General features: G+C 51.5%; 2 protein-coding genes and 1 pseudogene across 4 annotated transcripts; all 3 read left to right on the top strand.

Moving 5' to 3' along the window:
* The first annotated feature begins 923 nt into the window (after window positions 1-923).
* On the top strand, window positions 924-19,762 carry UBOX5 (U-box domain containing 5). Its single transcript, XM_059471011.1, has 5 exons — window positions 924-975; window positions 11,339-11,435; window positions 12,625-13,795; window positions 16,452-16,613; window positions 19,040-19,762. Exons 2-5 carry the CDS (start codon window positions 11,382-11,384, stop codon window positions 19,249-19,251), a joined length of 1,599 nt encoding a protein of 532 aa, XP_059326994.1. The 5' UTR covers window positions 924-975; window positions 11,339-11,381; the 3' UTR covers window positions 19,252-19,762.
* On the top strand, window positions 927-9,399 carry FASTKD5 (FAST kinase domains 5). 3 transcript variants are annotated; one of them, XM_059471009.1, is made up of 2 exons: window positions 927-975; window positions 6,648-9,399. In XM_059471009.1, exon 2 carries the CDS (start codon window positions 6,687-6,689, stop codon window positions 9,051-9,053), a length of 2,367 nt encoding a protein of 788 aa, XP_059326992.1. In that variant the 5' UTR covers window positions 927-975; window positions 6,648-6,686; the 3' UTR covers window positions 9,054-9,399. The 3 variants fall into 3 exon arrangements, with proteins under 3 accessions (XP_059326992.1, XP_059326993.1, XP_059326990.1); XM_059471010.1 differs by lacking the exon at window positions 927-975 and adding an exon at window positions 3,624-3,683; XM_059471007.1 differs by lacking the exon at window positions 927-975 and adding an exon at window positions 4,253-4,648.
* Window positions 1,225-1,333, top strand: LOC132072910 (5S ribosomal RNA; annotated as a pseudogene).
* Window positions 19,763-20,366: the final 604 nt, after the last annotated feature.

The raw sequence follows: 20,366 nt of genomic DNA, 5'->3' as shown, positions 1-20,366 counted from the left end.
ATATTAATTTTAATATTTGCAGGAAGTTAATAATAAAATACGCATTTTTCACACTGGGGACACAGAAAGGACATCCCTGGGTGTGCAGGTACCCAGCAAGTTTCTGTGTCTTGTAACCACAGCCTCACAGAGCCACTGTTGTATTTGGGTTGCTCCCAGATGAAGGAAGGAATGATGAATCTGACTCCATGTTCTCAGAAGGCTAATTTATTACTTTATGATACTATTTTATATTAAAGAATGCTACACTAAACTATACTAAAGAATACAGAAAGGATACTTACAGAAGGGTAAAAAAAAAATAATGAAAACTCCTGACTCTTTCCAGAGTCTTGATACAGCTTGGCCCTGATTGGCCAAAGAGTGAAAACAATTCACATGAAACCAATGAAACAATCACCTGTGGTAAAAAATCTCCACATTCCAAGGCAGCAAAATACAGGAGAAGCAAAACAGATAATATTGTTTTCCTTTTTCTCTGAGGCTTCTCAGTTTCCCAGGAGAAAAATCCTGGGCGAAGGGATTTTTCAGAGAATGTGAATGCCACAAGCCACAGAACGCTCTGGGCTGGAAGGGGCATCAAAGCTCATCCAATCCCACCCCCCTGCCATGGCAGGGACACCTTCCACTATCCCAGGCTGCTCCAAGCCCCATCCAGCCTGGCCTTGGACACTGCCAGGGCTCCAGGGGCAGCCACAGCTGCTCTGGGTGGTCGGAGGCCCCGGGGGCTCAGAGCGGCCCCAGGCCTGTCATGGCGGCGCCCACAGCGCGCCACGTGACTCTGCGCTGTCACATGATCTTTCCTATGATGTGACCATGAGGGGACAGGGGGCACGCGCCGCTGGCGCCACCCGCCGGCCGCGCGCGCGCCCGCGCCAGGAACCGGAAGTGGCGTCACCGCTGCGCGACCGGAAGCGGCGGGAGGAGGCGAGGGGGGCAGGAGGAGGAGGCGGCGGCGGTGCCGGAGCGGCCCCGGTGAGTCCCGGCCCCTTCCGTGCCCGTTCCCTTCCCCTGCTCATCCCCGTTCCCTTTCCTCGAGCCACCCCCTCAGCCGGCGGGGCCGCCCGCGTCCTGCCCTGGGCTGCACGGCCCCACATACCTCTAGGTGTATATTTATATAGGTGTATATTTATATAGGTGTGTATTTATATAGGTGTGTATTTATATAGGTGTGTATTTATATAGGTGTATATTTATATAGGTGTATATTTATATAGGTGCATTGCCCATGGCCATAGCACCCTGAGAGCGCCCGATCTCGGAAGCTGAGCAGGGTCGGGCCCGGGCAGTACTTGGATGGGAGACCGCCTGGGAATCCCGGGGGCTGTAGGCATTTGTTTTGGAGGAGCGTGTGAAGGAGCTGGGGCTGTTCAGCCTGGAGAAAAGGAGGCTCAGAGGTGCCCTTATTGCTCTCTACACCTTCCTGAAGGGAGGTTTGGACAGCTGGGGTCGGTCTCTGACAGAACCAGAGGACACAGCCTCCAGCTACATCAGGGAAGGTACAGGTTGGATATTAGGAACAAATTTTTCACCAAAAGAATAATAAAGTACTGGGGTGCTCTTTCCAGGGAGGTGGTGGAATCACCATCTCTGGATGTGTTTAAAAAAGCCTGGCCATGGCACTTGGTGCTGTAGTCTGGGTGAGGTGTGAGGGCATGGGTTGGACTGGATGATCTGAGAGGTCTCTTCCAACCTCATCATTCTGGGATGTGTGTATGTGTACATCTGTGTATGTGTACATGTGTGTTATGTGTCTGTAGCTGCAGCCATAGGGGTGAATAATGGGGCTGGGGCTTCCAGCCTTGCCCTGGGAGAAGGGAATTGCACAAAAATGCTCTAGGGCTGGAGCCCCTTTGCTCTGGGGCCAGGCTGGGAGAGCTGGGGGTGCTCAGCTGGAGAGGGGAAAGCTCCAGGGGGGATTTCAGAGCCCCTTGCAGGGCCTAAAGGGGCTCCAGGAGAGCTGGAGAGGGACTGGGGACAAGGGATGGAGGGACAGGACACAGGGACTGGCTTCAGACTGAAAAGGGGGAGATTTGTTTAGGGTATTGGGAATTAGGAATTGTTCTCTGTGAGGGTGCTGAGCCCTGGCACAGGGTGCCCAGAGCAGCTGTGGCTGCCCCTGGCAGTGCCCAAGGCCAGGCTGGACAGGGCTTGGAATAACCTGGGACAGTGGGAGGTGTCCCTGCCCATGGCAGAGGATGGAATGAGATGATCTTTAAATCCTTTAAATGATCCCTTTAAATCCCTTCCCACCCAAACCATTCTGTAATCTCAGAAGAGAAGGAAAAAGAACAAACAACCCAAAAAGTGACAATTCTGTGCCCTGACATCACAACCTTTTGGGGAAATAGAATCCCTTTTGTGCTGCTCCCCTCTCCAGCCCAGCCCAGGAGTTCACTCAGGCTCTTGGCCAAAAGGAGCTGTTTTAACCCCAACATTCATCCCAAGGAGCTTCCCTTTGCTGGCAGCACAGGGTCAGGGGCTTCCAAAAGCCCCTCTGGGTGTTCCAGAAGCTCTGACAGCATTTTTGGGATGCACCAACCCCCCTTGCACAGGGCTGAGCCCCTGGCTGGGTGCCATTCCCCTGGGAATGTTCTTTTCCAGCTGTGACACCTAAACATGGTGTTCCCATGCCTCAGCAGTTCCTCCAGGGGCATTCCCAGCCTGCTGGGCCCAGCTCCAGAATTCCCTGGGCTCCTTGGGGCTGCTGGAAGGGAAAACTCTGCACAGACCTGCCCAGAGCTGGGGAGGAGTTGGGATGTGAGGTGGGAGGAGGAAGGAAAGGAAGGAATACACATTCCTAAATACAACCAAATTGTAAACCTAATTACCCATAAAATACCACTTTCCCCTCAAACCCTAAACAACAACAAACCTTTACCTAAATCAAACAAAAAAATCACTCATACAATAACCCTTAACCCAATCAAAACAAAACCAAATATAAAAAATCTACTCTACAACCAACAACCATAGTTTATCCTAAAGCCTTTAACAAAAAATACCTGGGGACGGAGACTTGAAGCCAACAAAATTTTAAATTTTAAAATTTAGCTTGGACTTTAAAATTTTAAAGTCAAAGCTACAAAAAATCCAAAACCAGCTACGCTCCCACAAAAAAAAAATAACCTATAAAAATAAAGCGAAGGGGAAAGGAGAAGGAGAAGGGGAAGGGGAAGGGGAAGGGAAGGGAAGGGAAGGGAAGGGAAGGGAAGGGAAGGGAAGGGAAGGGAAGGGAAGGGAAGGGAAGGGAAGGGAAGGGAAGGGAAGGGAAGGGAAGGGAAGGGAAGGGAAGGGAAGGGAAGGGAAGGGAATTTCAAGGAAAGGAAATTTGAAGGGAATTTCAAGGAAAGGAAATTTCAAGGAAATTTCTAGGAAAGGAAAGGGGAAAGGAAATTTCAAGGAAATTTCAAGGAAAGGAAATTTAAAGGAAAGGGAATTTCAAGGAAAGGGAATTTCAAGGAAAGGAAATTTCAAGGAAAGGAAAGGGAATTTCAAGGAAAGGGAATTTCAAGGAAAAGGAAAGGAAAGGAAAGGAAAGGAAAGGAAAGGAAAGGAAAGGAAAGGAAAGGAAAGGAAAGGAAAGGAAAGGAAAGGAAAGGAAAGGAAAGGAAAGGAAAGGAAAGGAAAGGAAAGGAAAGGAAAGGAGGCAAAAATGGAAAAATTGCTCGAGGTGAAAAGAGGTAAATCCATGGAAGGTGTGGGTGGAGCTGAAAGAGAAATGGGCTGGAAACTGGAAAGATCACAAAGATTTGCCCATGGAAGAACCACTTGGAGCAGCCCTATTGCCCTTGAGGGTGCTTGGAACTGTCTTGTCCCATCCCAGCCTGGCTCAGCTGTGTCTGGTCTTCTCTCTTTGGCTGGATTTGGAGCAGAGGAGGAGAGAAGCAGCCTCTGCACTGCCTGGATTCCCAAATGTGTCACAGCTCCACAGTCAGTCCCTGCAGGATATTCTTAGCAGCACATTCAGAGCCTTCCCCAGGCCTTTGATTGATTCCCTGCCTTTGAACTGGGGCTGTTGCTGCTGGGAGGGGCTCTGGGAGCAGCAGGGCTGGATTTCCTGGGAAAAGCACCTTTCACAGCAAGGAGGAGTTGGTTTATATCAATAACCTGGGTTTTGATAGCAGAAAAATGGATAAAAATACTCAGAAGTTGAATCAGATAAGGAAATCTCTGGAAAAGCTCACCTGGATCAACCTCCTCTTGTTCAAGATGATTTTGGGAGCTTGATCCAACCTCTCTAATGGTCCAAGCTGTGTGAGGTGCTGCAGGAGGAGATGTTGGAGGGATTTCTCCTTCCTCCAGGCAGATGCTGTCTGAGCTTTGTCCCCTGTCTGCAGCATCTGTCACCTGAGGCCCCTTTGGGCTGGACACCACAGCCAGGAGAGCCAGGAATGATCATTTCATCAGACATTCCTTGAGCTGGGCAGGAGAACTTTGAAATTCTTGGTTTGTGTTTCCTGTCCAGCTTCTGAGGAGGCTTTTCCATTCCCTGCCCCTCAGACAGACAGGAAGGGGCAGAGCCTGGCAGGATTTGACTCCTCATGCTGGGATGGGACAATCACAGCCTTGGAGCGGCCTGGGGGCTGTGGGACAGAGCCTGATCTGCTCCTGGGGCTGCCTCAGGGTGTTTGGAGATACAGATAAGGTGCCCAGTGGGTTGTTGAGCAGCTCACAATATTTACAGATCACCCTAAAACCACATTGGCCTCTCTTGTACCCTCCTCCTTGCATGGCTCTCCCCACAAATCCACATTTCAGTTTGCCTTTCCTTCCCCCCAGCCCACCTGGGTTTTTCACCTCTCTGCTGGGGTGGTTTCTGCTCCAGCAGCTTCTTCTCCCTCTTGGCTGCTGTTTGCTGCCTCCAAGCTCTGCCCATGGAGCAGAGGATGCAAAATGTCCTCATTTCTTCAGTGGCACAGAGAAGCAGTGGATGTCACATCCCTGGACGTGTCCAAGGCCAGGTTGAGCAGGGCTTGGAGCAACCTGGGATAGTGGAAGCTGTCCCTGGATCATGGGGGGTGTGGGGATCCTTACACACCAAAAAAATCCCAGTTTATGCTGCTCACACACCCCAAACCCTCCTCTTGTGCCCCAAAGTGCCCTTTTTGCTGCTACAAAACTGAGTTTGCCTGCACTGATGCCAAATCTTGCTCCATCCCTGCTCAGGAAGCTGTGGATACCAGCAGAGCTCCCAGGGCCTGTCCCTGAGGATTCATCTCCATTTGTGTGTGGGGAGCACAAAATGTTTTGCAGTGCCAGGCTCTGCCTTTCTGATTGCCCAGCTCCATGTGGGACTGAGGGTTTTTGGGGTTTTTTTTGGCTGGGATAAGGATTTGAGGGGAAAATCTGACACCTGGTGCTATATTTTATTTTTTTAATCAGCATTTCAAGGGTGGTAAACAGGGCTCAGTGCAGGCTGGCAGCACCCAGCTGGACTCCCACGGATTTCTCATCCTCACCCTCTGAGCTGTAGCTGTTCCAGGCAGGAGTTAGGAAGGCACCAGCCATTTTTAAAACCTCCTGTACCCTAAAACTCTTGGAAATGCTCTCAAATCTGAAGCTCAAAGCTCTGCTCCTGGGATGTAGCATCATGTAATGATTTGTGTTACTTCTCCCCTGCTCTTCCCCCACATTTCTTCATTTCTCCAACCTCCATCTGCAGGTTCTGGGCCAGTTTTCACTCTCTGCTCTGCTTCTGTGGAGATTTTGCTCCACAATCTGTCTCCAGGTGCAAAGGGCAGTGTGGCACCCTGGATGTTTGGACAGCTTCTCAGGTGGTGGTCAGTGATTCAGACCATGATGACCAAAGCAGCAGAATGCTCTGTCTGAACACACAAAACCTCTTGAAGCTGCAGCTCTTCTGCAAAAACACATTTTCATTGTTCAGAATGAAAGAAAAGCAGCTTGGCTCTCTTAAATATGAAAAAAAAAAAACCCAAAACTTTTCTTAACTTTCCTAATCTGTGCCAGGTTTCTTGTGTCTGCTGAGTAGCAGATCATGCCTGGCTGCCTTCTACTCCAAGCCCAGCTCTCCTGGGTACTCATCCTGAGCTGCCTTTGCATGAGGTGACATTCCATGGTGGCTTTGAGGGACCCAGCTGCCCTGACCAGTGCCACCTCCCTAAAGGATTGATTAAAAAGTGCTGCCTGTGAGGTGCAGTGTAGGACTGTGCTCTTTGATGATGGAGTGACAAAACTATCTTTTGTCTCCTTAAAAAGCAAATAAGCTTAGAAGTTTCTCTCTTCCATTAGGTGAAAAAGGCATCTTATAGGACTTTGGGGACTTCACCTCAAACTTAAGGACAGCCAATTGGACAGGAGCCAAAAAGTCCTGCCTGAGCAATTTATTAGAAAAAGAAGAGAACAAAAGGAAATAATCGCTTTTGTGAGGTGTTTTACCAGGGACAGGAGGGCCTCTTGCACTTGGATTGGTTTTTCTCTGTAAAGAGTTTTGTTATTTTGCCTTTTATTAAAACTTCTTTATTTCCAACAATGCCACAGAAGCCATCCTGCTGATTTTATGTCTTCTGAGGTAGCTGAGCTCTCTTGGGTGTGAAATAGATCTCCAAGAGCTTATGAGAGCTGGCTCAAGGAGACTCCTATTTCAGTGGAGGCCACTGACTCTCCGTCTGCCCTTTTTTCAGTACCTGGAAGCAGCTCTGAGCCCCACAAAGTTGAGACCCATGGCTACGGTGCTAATGTGCCGAAGATTGCCCAGGCTGAGCAGGGTGACAGCGATTTCCGCCACGGCCAAGCGTGGGAGCAGCAAAAGCAAGAAGGAAAAGAGAGATAAACCAGGAGCAGCCAAGACTGAGACTCACTCAGGGGCCACAATCCAGCTGCTGAAGCCCCAGGACTACAGAGTGCTGTACAATCCAGCTGCCTATGCCAAAGGCAGGGCTGGCTCCCAGCAGCACGGGGATAGGGACAGCAGCCAGGCCCTGGGTGACACGTTCACCAGCCCTGGCACTGCACAGGCTCCACAGACATTCCCCACTGCCTCTTCCCAAGCTTTGTCACCTGGCAGGAGTGCCCTGCCCAAGGCCAGCACGCTCCTGGAGCAGAGCAGGCTGTACAAGGAGGAAGCAGAGAAGGAGAAGCGGGAAATGCACGACTCCAAGGAGGACCCGCGCATGTTCCAGAAGGGCAGGCCCGAGTACAGAGCTCTCACCTGTGACAGTGCTGAGCCAGCACAGCCCCTCCCTGCAGAGGAAGGGGACAGGATTTTACAGAGTGTGGCAGGCTGTGAGGGCAGCCCTGGGGTTCTCAGGGATTATTTCCTCCAGCTGAGCCGTTTGCCGGCGGAGCGCCGCGCGGTGCTGGGGTCGGATGCCAGGTTCGGTGCCCTGTGTCACCATGCTGTCACGGCCATCAGGCTGTTCAGCACCCCAGATCTCATCCTCATTTTAAAGGCTTGTGTCCCCTTGGCCGTGCCAGCCTCCCACCCCCTGCTCAACGCGTGCGAGGCCGAGTTCTGCCGGCGGGCGTGGGACATGGGCCTGGAGCAGCTGCTGCTGGTGGCGGATTGCTGGCGCTGCCTGGACCGCAGCGTGCCCTCCTACCTGGGCATCCTGTTCAGCTATGCCAATCTGCACTGGAAGGACCTCACCCTGCCCCAGTTTGTGCAGCTCCTCTACATCATCGGCGAAGGCCGGAGGTCGCCCGCGGACTTGGCGCAGAAGGTGGAGAGCACCATCCTGAAGCACTTGGACGCCTTCACCTTGGAGGAGCTGGGTGCCATCTGCTTGGGGCTCTTCAAATCCCTCAGTGGGATTTCTGAGCACGTCATGAGGAGGATTGCAGACAGGGTGGCCCTGCAGATGGAGGACATGAGCACCTACGCCTTGGTGAACGTGCTCAAGATGCTGCGCTACACGCGCATGGACCACCTGCCCCTGATGAGGGAGCTGGGCAGGGTGATTCCTGCTCGGATCCCTGCCACAAACATCCAGGGCATCATGCACATCACTCTCACCTACTCATCCCTGCACTTCTTTGATGAGGATGTTTTGGCTGCTGTTGCCACCTCGTTGCCTTCCAAGGTGTCCTACTGCCGGAGCAAGGACGCTGCCAAATTCCTGTGGTCGTTTGGGTGCCTGGACTATGAACCTCCCAACGAGGAGGAGTTTTACTCCAGCCTGATAAAGCAATTGCATGCAAAACTCCATGAGTTTAGCAAGTTTCCAGAGCATCTCCTTACTGCTCTGCTTGGCTTAGCTTTTGTCAAACGCTTCCCAGAGGAGCTGATAGACTTTGCTTTGAGGGAGGAGTTTGTCCAGAAAACCAGAGGTAGCAAATATGAGCTCAACAAGGACCTGTTCACCCTTGGTAAGAGCGTTGAAATCGAGTGCCCCACCTACCAAGGCAGCCACCTCACACCTCAGCTGTGTCAGGAGTTTGCTGAGATGGTCTCAAGCTTTGCAGAGAGGGAAATCTACGTCAGGCCTGAAATTGTGGAAGCCACATCCCTCCTGGAGAGCATGTTGGGAGGCCCTGAGTATGTGAAGAACCACATGATCCTGCCCCACACCAGGTCCAGCGACCTGGAGGTGCGCTTGTCCACGGATGGACGTCCCATCCCTTTCAACTTCAAGGATCCTGTGGCAACCAAGAAGCTGAGAGACATGGGAGTTAATCTTACAGATGATTTAATGTCTCAGCTCATACAGGGGAGAGCTCATAACCAGAGTCCCACAGAGGTGGGGAATGAATCCAGGATTCCCAGCCAGGAGAGAGGGGACACAACGTGTATGGGTGGAGCTCTTTCTGCAGGTGCCACATCCCAGGCTGAGCCTAAGGCAGGGCTCTGGCAGCCTGGGGAGGTGAGGCTGGCACTGCAGGTGTCCAACAGGAACCACTTCTGCTACGGCTCCAGGCGGCTGCTGGGGCTGCACTGCCTGAAGCGGCGGCAGCTGCGGCTGCTGGGCTACGCCGTGGTGGAGCTTCCCTTCTGGGAGTGGTTCCCCCTGCTCAGGCGCACGCGCTCCGAGAAGCTCAGCTACCTCCACTACAAAGTCTTCAGCCCAGCCCTGCTCACCAGGGCTGCCTAGTGGGGAAAAGAGTCTTCCCAGTGCTTCATTCCTGGGTACTGGATAAAATGGTCTCAGTTGCTCTGTGAGGCCATTTCTGCTCTGGTGGTATCTGTACTTCCCATACTCTCCCATGCTCAGCTACCTCCACTACAAAGTCTTCAGCCCAGCACTGCTCACCAGGGCTGCCTAGTGAGGAAAAGAGTCTCCCAGTGCATCTCTGTGCCTGGGTGCTGGATAAAATCGTCTCTGGGTGGTGGCTCAGTTGTGTTCTGTGTGGCCATTTCTGCTCTGTACTTCCCGTGCTGTCCTTTTGTACCTGGATCCTCAAATGCTTCCACCACAAATAAAAGCTCCTAATGATTCATTTTGCTCTGTGGTTGCTTCTTTCACCGCCCTAAATGAGAGTGGTTGGATTTGGGGCTGGGATATTTAGTCACGAGGCTGAGCTGGGTGCCAGGAGCACACACAGAGCTGTTGCCTTGTGTTTCCATCCCCATGGGGCTGGGGCTGGGTTTCTCCTTTAGGATGGATTGTGGACACTGAGTGGGACTGAGGCTTGGGGTGCTCTGACCTCAGGACATTCATTTCATGCTCCAAGGACTTTATTTGATGTCCACAATGCAGCAGCTCCATAGTCCCACACAGGACACCAGGAAGAGTTGTGGTGACAAACCCCAGACAGTCTGGTTTAAAATTCCTTGTCCAAACCCACCGAGGATTTTTTTCAGGTCTTTATTTCACTGCTTTAGTCCAAAGATCTTTATTTACCTTAGGAAAGGCACACACTGAAGAGAGAGAGGAAAAAAACCCAGCCATGGGTTAAAGCAACTCAGTGTCTCAGCTTTAGCCATGAGATTTGTAGCAAAGTCTTTCAGCAGAAGGGAGTGCAGTGAAAAAATATAAGAAAATATGAAGAAAATAAATAATTTTCTTACTGAGGTATTGAGACTGGGAAAATTAACCTGAGTTAAGTCTCTCAAGGTCACAAACAAGAAAAATCCTATAAAATACCCATACAGAGCTCCTCATGTTGCAGTTTCAGCCCAGGAAAGCGAGGAGAGATAGAACAGGGGGAGAATCTTGAGTTTTCCCAAGGAAGGGAGCAAGCAGAGTTGGTTTGTCACTTTTCATAACACCAGTGCTGAGGGCCAAGTGAATTTACCACTTCTGGTTGAAAATGAGGCAAAAGGAACAGTTTTGAGGCACAGCCTGTAGCTGAACTATCAGTCTCCTACAAGATGTGAGTGCCAAAAGTCAGACCAGGTTAAGCAGTTCCCCACTGGCAGCCCAGTTCTGGAAACCTCTCAGAAAACCAGGAAGGTAATGTTGGAGGAGAGTTGGTGTGTGCTTGTCCTGCCCCTTGAGGAGCAGGAATTGCCCCTGATGGCTGCCAGACCAAACTTTGGGATAGAAGTGCCTGTTCCTCTTGTAAGGTTCCCACCTGCTTCATTTTCAAGGCACTGTAACCAAGCCCTGCTCTCTGCAGGTGTCAATTCCATGTTGGGTTGGGTATTTTTTTTGGATTTGTGCTTTGAATTCCACCTTTCTCCTTGCAGATGCAGCACAGGGAGCTCATTAACTCTGCCCCCAGAAGGCCAATCTGATTTGGGCTGAACCAAGAGATCAGTGGAAAATCATTAAAGAGCTGCTTGTTCTTGAAGGAGGCAGCGAGTCCCTGATTTGCAAGGTTGCCCAGGGCAGTGACATCTTAAAGCTGGGGTTAACATGAGGTTAAAGCTCTCACCTCACAGATAATTTCATTCTTAAAAGAGATCTGAGACAGCCAATTCCAGTCACTTTTTTTTCAATGGGAAAGGAGGTGTGTTCAGTTTCTTTAATGAATGCTGGCAGCAGGATTTGGTGTTGACATCTCCCTCAGAGCTATTCCATGCCCTCTGCTCCCTTGGAGTTATTTAGCACCAATTATTAATATTTGTGGTTAATCTTGACTCACTGTGACAGCCTCCTGTGCTCTGCTGGTGTTTTCTACACCTACAGAACTCCTGCATCTTTGATAAACCTTCAGGTCTAATTGCTAGTCTGTTCATAGGTGGTTTTAGTTAAAATAGCCATTTGCTTTTTGCTTTTTCTCCCCAGGTTCACTAATTAATATTAATGTGATTTCTTCCCCTCAATCTCATCTCTCCACCACATTCATTTGGGTTTATATTGGCTTCACCTCCTGGACTCAGATCTGAGCTGCATTGTAGGAAATCCCAAGCCTATAACTCACCCAAAACACAAGATCCTTTCACTGCTCATGGATATTCACTTCCTTTATTTTTAATTTCTTTTTTTCCAAGCTGACTCTGATGCTCAGCAAGTGACCTCTCTCCAGCTGCCAAGATGGTAATAAACGTCTGTCTCCCACAGTTCAAGCCAAGAATTCACTGCAACAAGGTAAAACAGTGAGGAGGGGGTTTGGGGGAGTGGGAGGGATGCAGGGATTAAATGGAATTATCCTGGGGAGGAGCTGGTTCACTGCTCCTCTGGGATAATCAGCATCACTGCTCTGATGTGGCACACACTAAATACTGGAGGGAAAAGCCCCAACAATTTTGCAGGATCTCCTAACCAGACATCTTGCTGTGCTTCCAGGTATAAGTTCTTTGACTTGGGATCCCTTTTTCCTGCAATATTCCAGCTTTCCCTCTGCCCACTGGAACTCACAGCTCTTGATAATGTTAAATTATCAATTAATGTGAAATTGTGAAATGATAACTCAGTGAAGTTACTTTCCAAGTAGTTCTGGTTTCACTCAGCACATCAGAATCTCTTTAAGAAACTCAGTTTTCATTCAAATCTGGTTTTTAGTTGTAAGTTTCCACACCAAAATCCAGCACAGCCTTGGCTGTGTAAATACTGTGCTGCTGGAATTTGTTGTGGAGAGACCCAGCCATGTCACAGAGGTTTGGTGTGATTGTCATGATCAAGACCATGTTAAACAGGTAGAATAAATAGATTTTCCTCATTTCTATTTGTCCATTTAGCAAATGCTGAAGATTTCTCAGGGCCTGGGGCATCCAGGAGAGGGAATGGATTGAACCAGGCTGCCCAGGAGCAGAGCAGAGGGTGGGATGGGATGTTCCAAACCAGACCCAGCCTGGATTGATGGATCTCCCTCAGGGATGGCTGGGGTAGCTCCCAGAGGCTGATTAACATCCTGAGTTCCTCTGGGACCCTGTAACTGTGATTTCAAGTGCATTTCCATGTGGATAAGTAGGCACAAAGGAAATCAGGAGACTCCCACATGAAAAGGGAGACTGGAAGAGGAGAGACACTCATCCTCTGCTCCCAACCACCCTCTCCTCCTTGATTTATTTCACTGACCCAGCCAAAACCACAAATTATCCCCAAATTTCCACTTTTCCAGCAGTTAAGTCAGGTCTGCCCATGGACACAGAGGGGATGGAGGAGGGGGGGAGTGGAAGGAGTGGTGGGTCTGCTGTGCCTTACAGCAGGGTCTGAGCTGCACAGAAACATCAGCCTTGGCTCCTGGTTGATGTCATCCTGAGAATCTCTGGAAGTGAAATTGCCTTCCTTGTGTTTCCTTGCTCCACCCTGACCCCAGTTTTGGTCTGGCACACAGATCTCTGCCGATGGCTACGAGGTGGAGAACCTGATCTCCGAGGACCTGGCCAGGAGGAACCGCGGCTTCCGCAGCGAGTACTTCATCAAACCCCCGGTGCACATCACCATCTCCTTCCCCTTCAACGTGGAGATCTGCAGGATCAACATTGACATCTCCTCTGGGGGCTACCAGACCTTCTCTGGCCTGGAAATTTACACCTCTACCTCATGCAACAAAACCTCTTGGCAGAGCCCTGAGGGGCAGTGCTCAGGTCTGCAGCCTGTGTCGGACAAGGACACCTTCACCCTGGTGGGCAAAGCTGTCTTAAAAAATCAGAGCAAAGTGACTTTTGGCCACAGAGGCTTCAAGCCAAGGCCTCCCTTCCATCAGATGGAAAATGTCTTCTCCTACCCCGGCTCGGTGTCCCAAGATCTCTGGAACAAAGGGCCGGCCTCGCTCAGCAACGTGTCCCACCTCAAAATCTGCATCACCCACGTGGCCGGGGGGGGCCTGCCCAGCATCAAGAGGCTGGAGGTGTGGGGACAACCTGCCAAGTCCTGCCCACAGGAGGTCATCGAGGGGGTTTTCCAGGTGGCCTCCCAGTTCCTGGCCCAGGATGTCAGCAGCCTCAAGCCGGAGCTCTGGACGCCGATGGAGAGCGACTGCGTCCCCTTCAGCGCCAACGAGCAGCAGACCCTGCACAAGCTGGTGGACGTTGTCCAAGACATCCCTGAAGAATTCCTGGACCCCATCACCCTGGAGATCATGACTTTACCCATGCTCCTGCCCTCTGGGAAGGTGATTGACCAGAGCACCCTGGAGAAGTGCAACCGCAGCGAGGCGTCCTGGGGCCGCGTCCCCAGCGATCCCTTCACGGGCGTGGCCTTCAGCCAGCACTCCCAGCCCCTACCTCACCCCACCCTCAAGGCCAGGATAGACCACTTCCTGCTGCAGCACAGCATCCCTGGCACCAACCTGCTGGGCAGGGCTCACTCCTCGGAGAGCCTGGTACCCTCCTCCATCACCATGTCTTCTCTGAAAAGGAAAATGGACTGCATGGACCAGGGCTCCCTGCAGCCGCCCTATTTTTCTGCTACAAACTTACTTGTCACTTCTACCTCAGAGAACAGTGCTAAAAAAATGAAAACTGACAGTGATTCCCACTTGATCCAGATGGACTGTTCCACAGGTACAGTGTTGGGACAGCCCCAGGCTGGAGTTTCAAACCAGGACAAATCCAGTGCCAAGTTCCCATCACACCTCTAGAAAGCTTCCAGGCTGGGTCATTTTATCCACCTCCCATGTTCCTTGTTCAGTGTTTCACAGCCCTTGTTTGCTCAGGTCACCCTGTTTCCCTTTTAGTTTGGATTCCCTTTCTCTTCCTTCCATGTGGAGACAATATTTTCCTCACCATCATGGTTTGAGGTCTCTTTATCCAGGGGGATTTATTGTGTCCAGGAAAAACAGGAAAAGAATTGTCTGGTGCTGCAGTGGTGATAGCACAGGGAGTCCTGGCTCATCATGAGGAGGGAGGTGGGAAGGAAAACAGGGATGGGACACAGAACAAACCACAGCAAGGGAATTGCAGGGACAGCTCAGCCTGGGAGAGGCTTGAACAGAATTTATGAGTGGTTAAAGCAGAAAACCTGCTAGAGGCTAAATGAGACAAGAAGTGTGACTTGTGGCTGCAGGGGAAGGGAAAGGTGCTGCTTTCCCTTCATCCATCCTTTCCTCAGTGATGCTGGGAATGCAAAATGTCCTGCAGATCTGGAGACAGGGAGGCTCAGGAGGGACTTTGTTGTTGTCAACAACACCCTGGGGCCAGGTGGGGGCCGGGCTCTGCTCCCAGGGATCAGGGACAGGAGGGAACAGGGGTTGCACCAGGGGAGGGTTAGGTTGGATATAGGGAACAATTCCTTCACAGAAAGGGTTGTCCAGCCCTGGCACAGCTGCCCAGGGCAGGGGTGGAGTTCCCATCCCTGGAGGGATTTAAAAGCCATGAGGATGTGGCACCTGGGCACAAAGGATGTAAATCCAGGTGTGGGTATTGCATGGTTGGCTCTCTGGGCAGGTAAGCTCAGTCTCCTGCTCTCCTCTAACCCAGTGTGGTCTGTGGCATGTCAAAAGGTGACCCAGAGCTGCTGGCACCTGTCACTGCTGGCACCTGTCACTGCCTTCACCTTTCTCCACATCTGCCCAAAACCATTTTGAGGCCAAAGCTTAGGTGGCTGTTTGATTTTAAACAAATTCTTCAGTTGAAAATAATTGATGTTGGCTGGTACCAGGAAGAGTAGGGAGAAGTCAGACTGCACCTTTCTGCTCTGATCCCTCAGCCTGGAGCTCATTCCCTGCTTTAGGAGGAATCTTTGGTTGTTTTGGCTGTGACAGCTCCCACCAGGATGTGCCCCAGCCCCACGGAAGCAGGAGCTGCCCTGTGGGTCCTGGAGCTCCCGGGGCAGCCGTGTCCATACATAAATAAAAGCAGAGTGCTCAGCCCATGGAGCTCATGCTTCTCTGGATCATCAGCCTTGATTGGTGGAGGAAATGTGCAGCACCAATTGTGAGCTCTTCCTCTGGGAGCTGCATTTAACAGAATTAATGATGCAGACAACATTCTCTTAATGCTTCATCTTGATTAACGCCGTCGGTGCTGCACAGGGCAGCCCTGCAGGGAGGGTCCAGCCCTGGCCCTGTGGCTCACAACTGGGACAGAGAGGGAAAAACAAGTCCCACAGATTTATTAATGGTTTAAATGTTCTCTGTGAGTGCATGGAGCAAGGCTGGGAGCACTGGGGTGGGATCCTCAGGAGCCCGCTGAGGGATTTCAGGGAAAAACATCTTCCTGGGGTATTTGGAGTTTGGCCCTTTTTCAGTCCTTCAGACTTGTAGAGCTCCATGGAAGGAGGGTGCAGCCAGGTGGGGGTCAGGCTCTGTTCCCAGGCAACGAGAGGAAATGGCCTCAGGGTGTGCCAGGAGAGGTTTAGGGTGGTATCAGGGAAAATTCTTCACGCAAAGGGTTCTCCAGCCCTGGCACAGGCTGCCCATCCTGAAGGTATTTAAAAGCCATGGATGTGGCACTTGGGGACATGATTTAGTGGTGGACTCCATGATCTTGGAAGACTTTTCCAACCTAAATGATTCTGGTCCTGTGTAAGTTGGCTCTGGGACACCACATGGATGGTGGTGATCCATAGGGCATTCCACCTCCAGGACCCAGAGGAGATGAGGCACCCCCCCAAACCCCAGCCCCTTGGTGGGGAAAGGACACCTCTCAACAAAACAAGTGGCAGGGCTCCTAAAATCCTCCAAGCTTCAGACCCAAGGCAGTGTTTGCATCACAGATTATTTTTTCCAGCATCTGCTTCTCCTTTTTCTTGCAGACCTGGCCCATGTTTCCCTTTACAGACCTGGTTTCTCTGTGTTCCTTTTGTGGACCTGGTCTCCATTTCCCCTTGCAGATTTGGTCTCCATTTCCTTTTGCAGACCTGCTATCTGTTTCCCTTTGCACACCTGGTCTCTCTGTTCCTTTTGCACACCTGATCTCTATTTCCCTTTGCAGACCTGGTGTTTGTGTTCCCTTTCCAGACCTGGTTTCTCTGTTTTCCTTTGCAGACCTGCTCTCTGTTTCCTTTTGCAGATTTTGTCTCTGTTTCCCTTTGCACACCTAGTTTTTCTGTGTCCCTTTGCACACCTGGTTTCTCTGGTTCCCTTTGCACACCTGGTTTCTCTAATTCCCTTTGCACACCTGGTTTCTCTGGTTCCCTTTGCACACCTGGTTTCCCTGTTCCCTTTGCACACCTGGTTTCTCCATTCCCTTTGCACACCTGCTCTCTGTTTCTTTGCAGAGCTGGTGTCCCACGAGCAGAAGCTGTCAGAGAGCCTGGACTCTGCCCTGACCTCTGCCCTCAGCTCCATGCCCTCCTTCACGGCCAAGCTGATGAAGAGCCAGCAGCAGGCTCCAGGAGAGGGGGGCTGCAGCACGTCCTGGAGCCTGGGCACAGCCCTTGGTGAGCAGCAGGCACCTCTGGAGCACCTGTGGGAGCTGGGGCTGGGATAACAGGGAGTGTTGTTCACACCCCAGACTATGATATATTCAATTTTAAAACATTTCATTGTCTCCCAGCAAGCTTCACTTCCCAATCCTTGCCTCTATCTCAGCAGTTTTGCTGCTTTATTCTCCCCCTGAGGCAGCTCAGGCCTTGCTGACCCCACAAGGTGGGGGATGTTGTCCATGCCCAGGGTCAGAGCAGGCTGTGGCAGCAGAGCTGTGATGTTCCTGTGTTCTGTGCTGCCCCAGGATGATCTGGGATGGACACAGTGCTCAGTTCAGACTTTCTTAGAGCTCTGCATTTTGGGCTGAGAGGTTCAGTGGTGCCTGTGAGCTGTGTGGAGCAGGCTGGGGAGCTGCCACGTGGGTGGAGAATGAGTGTGGTGTGGGGATGCTGCAGGAGAGCTGTAAATCCAACAAATGCTGCAGCCTTGCAGGGCTTCAAAGGGAGGGAGAGTCACTTTTATACACACTGGACAAGGGGGAATGTTTGTGAACTAAAAGAGCAGGGTGAGATTGGATATTGGGAAGGAATTCCTCCCTGTGAGGGTGGGCAGGGCCTGGCACAGGGTGCCCAGAGCAGCTGTGGCTGCCCCTGGAGAGACAAGCCAAGAGGAATGGCTTCAAACTGAGAGAGAGGGAATTTAGATCAGAAATATGAAAGAAATTCTCCCTGTGAGGGTGGGGAGGCCCTGGTACAGGTTCCCAGAGCAGCTGTGGCTGCCCCTGGATCCCTGCAATGCCCAAGGCCAGGTTGGACAGGGCTTGGAGCACCCTGGGACAGTGGGAGCTGTCCCTACCCATGGAATGGGCTGGGTTTTATGATCCCTTCCAACCCAAACCATTCCAGGACTCTTTGAAGCACCGTGTGACATCCACCCTTAGCAGGAGCAGGTCACAGCAGCAGCAGCAGCACCCCAGGCCAGCCAGCTGTGTGTGTGTGCCCAGAATGCCACCAGGACTGAGTGTCCACCATCCAGGCTGCCACAGCCACCCAGCTGCTGCCCAGCCACCCTTCCAGCTGTGTCTGCATTCCCAGAATTATTCCTTTGGGGTGCAGGGGAGCTCTGGACCTTCAGCTGTCCTGGCTTCTCTTCCCCTGGGTGAGGCTCTGCTGCCCATGGCTGAGGAGGAGCTTCAGAGGGACCCTGGGAAGGGCTCTGTCTGTCTGTCCATCCATCTGCCTGTGTGTTTTTCCCTCTCTCCCCCTCCCCAGGCAGCTTGTGCTGTTTCACAGTGACATTCAGCTCTTTGCTGCTGTTTGAGAGCTGAGCTGGGTGCTGTGTGACAGGAATGCAAAGTGACCCCTCAGCTGTTCCCCCTGGGAATGGCTGTGCAGGAGCTGCAGGGAGGGTGATTTAATCTCAGTAAAAGTGAAAAGCCCTTTTTTACAGTCATCTGTCCTCAATTAAAAGCCTGATGGTGCCAGTGCTGATGTGACCCTTCCCTTTCTGAGCACACCCTGCCCTGCAGGCTGGACCTTTCCCTTTCCTCGTGGTGATGACAGGAGAGTGGCACAGTCCCGAGTCACAGCTGTGCCCTGAGCCTGCAGGGCCTGGGGCACAGCCTGGGCTTCTCACCCTCCCTGCCTCAGCCTCTCCTCCTGTCCCTTTGTTCCCAGCTGTGCCAGGGGAGGTTCAGGATCAGACTTTGGAAAGGGCTGCCCAGGGAGGTGCTGGAACCACCAGGAAAGCCTGGACACGGTGCTGTTGGTTCACTCAGTAATGTCTGAAGTTTTTTCCAGCCTGCTCTGATTCTGATTCTAATTCTGTGATTTTCCAGCCTGCTCTGATTCTGATTATGATTCTGGTATTTTCCAGCCTGCTCTGATTCTGATTCTGATTTTGATTCCAATTCTGATTCTGTGATTTTCCAACCTACTCTGATTCTGTTTCGGTGATTTTCCAATCTGATTCTGATTCTATGATTTTCCAACCTATTCTGATTCTGATTCGTTGATTTTCCAACCTATTCTGATTCTGATTTTAATTCTGATTCTGTGATTTTCCAACTTGCTCTGATTCTGTGATTTTCCAACCTGCTGAGATTCTGATTCTCTGATTTTCCAACCTGCTGCGATTTTGATTCTGAGATTTTCCAACCTGTTCTGATTCTGTGATTTTCCAGCCTGCTCTGAATCTGATTCTGATTCTGTGATTTTCTAACCTCCTCTGATTCTGATTCTGACTCTGATTCTGTGATGCTCCAACCTGCTCTGATTCTGATTTTTCCAACCTGCTGAGATTCTGATTCTGTGTTTCTGTCATTTTCCAACCTGCTCTGATTCTGATTCTGATTATTTTCCAACCTCTTCTGATTCTGATTCTGCGTTTCTGTGATTTTCCAACCTGCTGCGATTCTGATTCTGTGTTTGTGGCCTTGCAGAGCACGGCAGGAGCAGCCAGAGCCAGGGATGTTCCTCCTGCGGCAAATCCTTCTCGTGTTACTTCAGGGCGGATCCCGTGTACCAGCTCCCCTGCGGGCACCTCCTGTGCCGGCCGTGCCTGGCCGAGCCGCGGGCCCCGGCCTCCCCCATCCTCTGCGGGAGCTGCAGGAGGGCAGCGGCCTCTCAGGACGTCAGGAGGGTTCATTTCTGAGCTGCTGCTGTGCCCCGTGCCCACAGGGAGCCGCCAGGAGCCGCAGAGAGCGCTCGCTCCAGTGGGGGTTTGGGGGGTTTAGAGCCCGAGGATGACAAAAGCCATAGCTTCTTTATCAAGGAATCTGTATTTGTGCAGGACTGGTCTGCAGCACTGCCCCGGGGCTCAGAGGTTTAGCACAGGTGCCTTTTGGAGCAGCTCAGCTTCCCCCCCTCACGCTGCGAGTTCGCGCCACGTTTGACCAGCAGCCAGCCCGGTTGTGGAGCAGGTAAAAGCCCTTGTGAGTGACAGCACACACAAATTCCCTCCTCTGACCTCCTCCCCTTGCCCACCTGGCCCTCCCATCCTGGAATGGGCCTGGCTGGGGTGGGAGGAGCTGGCAGTGATCCCCCCCTGCTCATCAGACTCTTGTAGAAAAGCCATCCCATCCCACCCTCAGTTTATGTGTGTGAGCAGCCCAGCTCCTGGCTGGCTGATAGACATTTAAGCCTTAATAAAATGTTTAAAGTCAGGTTCTGTCTCTCTCTCTCTCTGGCTGCTAATTGGTTTCATCCTGAGGCTTAATGGTGTCATGGAGTGAATCTCTTGGCAGAGGAGGAAATGGGCTGGAAAAAGCCAAACCAGCACTGAGGAGCTGCAGGCAGGGGGTTACAGAGGGGTTGTGACAGCAACTTCATCACAGGGATGAGACTCAGACACCTGAACCCGTGGGGGCTTCAGAGAGAAAAGAGCCAGACAAAAAAACAACTTGGATATGTTCTGTTCTGTTCTGGATATGGCAGGGTAAGGTGACATCAAAGTTTGTCACCTCCACAACCCCCTGCTGGTGCCACTTCATTGATGTTCTGGGCCATAACAGCCTCCAGCTGGCTCAGCTCACCTTGCTCACGCCTTTATTTGCTCTCAAGGGGCACCTGAGCAGAGTTGTGGTGTTGGGAAGGAGCTGCTCATGCCCTGGAGCCCAACTTTGTGCTGGCCCTGACCCTATCTGCATCAGCAGGACTTCACAGCCCATCTCCATTCCCTGCAAAAATAGAAAATCACACTTCTTAAAATAATAAACACTTAGGAAATAGGCACAAAATTCCTAAAAACCCCACGATTCAGAGGCAGTA

The sequence above is a fragment of the Ammospiza nelsoni genome, chromosome 4 (genome assembly GCF_027579445.1).
Source record: "Ammospiza nelsoni isolate bAmmNel1 chromosome 4, bAmmNel1.pri, whole genome shotgun sequence".
NCBI classification, from domain to species: Eukaryota; Metazoa; Chordata; class Aves; order Passeriformes; family Passerellidae; genus Ammospiza; species Ammospiza nelsoni.
Note: the sequence above shows the minus strand (reverse complement) of the source record. Positions and strands in the feature narration are given on the sequence as shown.

Bases quoted from the DNA above. Each gene is read 5' to 3' on its own strand.
- FASTKD5 (XM_059471007.1), top strand. From the start codon at position 4,553: ATGGGACAATCACAGCCTTGGAGCGGCCTGGGGGCTGTGGGACAGAGC. The intron at 4,649-6,647 runs GTGCCCAGTGGG...CCCTTTTTTCAG, and splicing joins TGTTTGGAGATACAGATAAG to TACCTGGAAGCAGCTCTGAG.
- UBOX5 (XM_059471011.1), top strand. From the start codon at position 11,382: ATGGTAATAAACGTCTGTCTCCCACAGTTCAAGCCAAGAATTCACTGC. The intron at 13,796-16,451 runs GTACAGTGTTGG...GTTTCTTTGCAG, and splicing joins CCAGATGGACTGTTCCACAG to AGCTGGTGTCCCACGAGCAG. The intron at 16,614-19,039 runs GTGAGCAGCAGG...GTGGCCTTGCAG, and splicing joins GAGCCTGGGCACAGCCCTTG to AGCACGGCAGGAGCAGCCAG.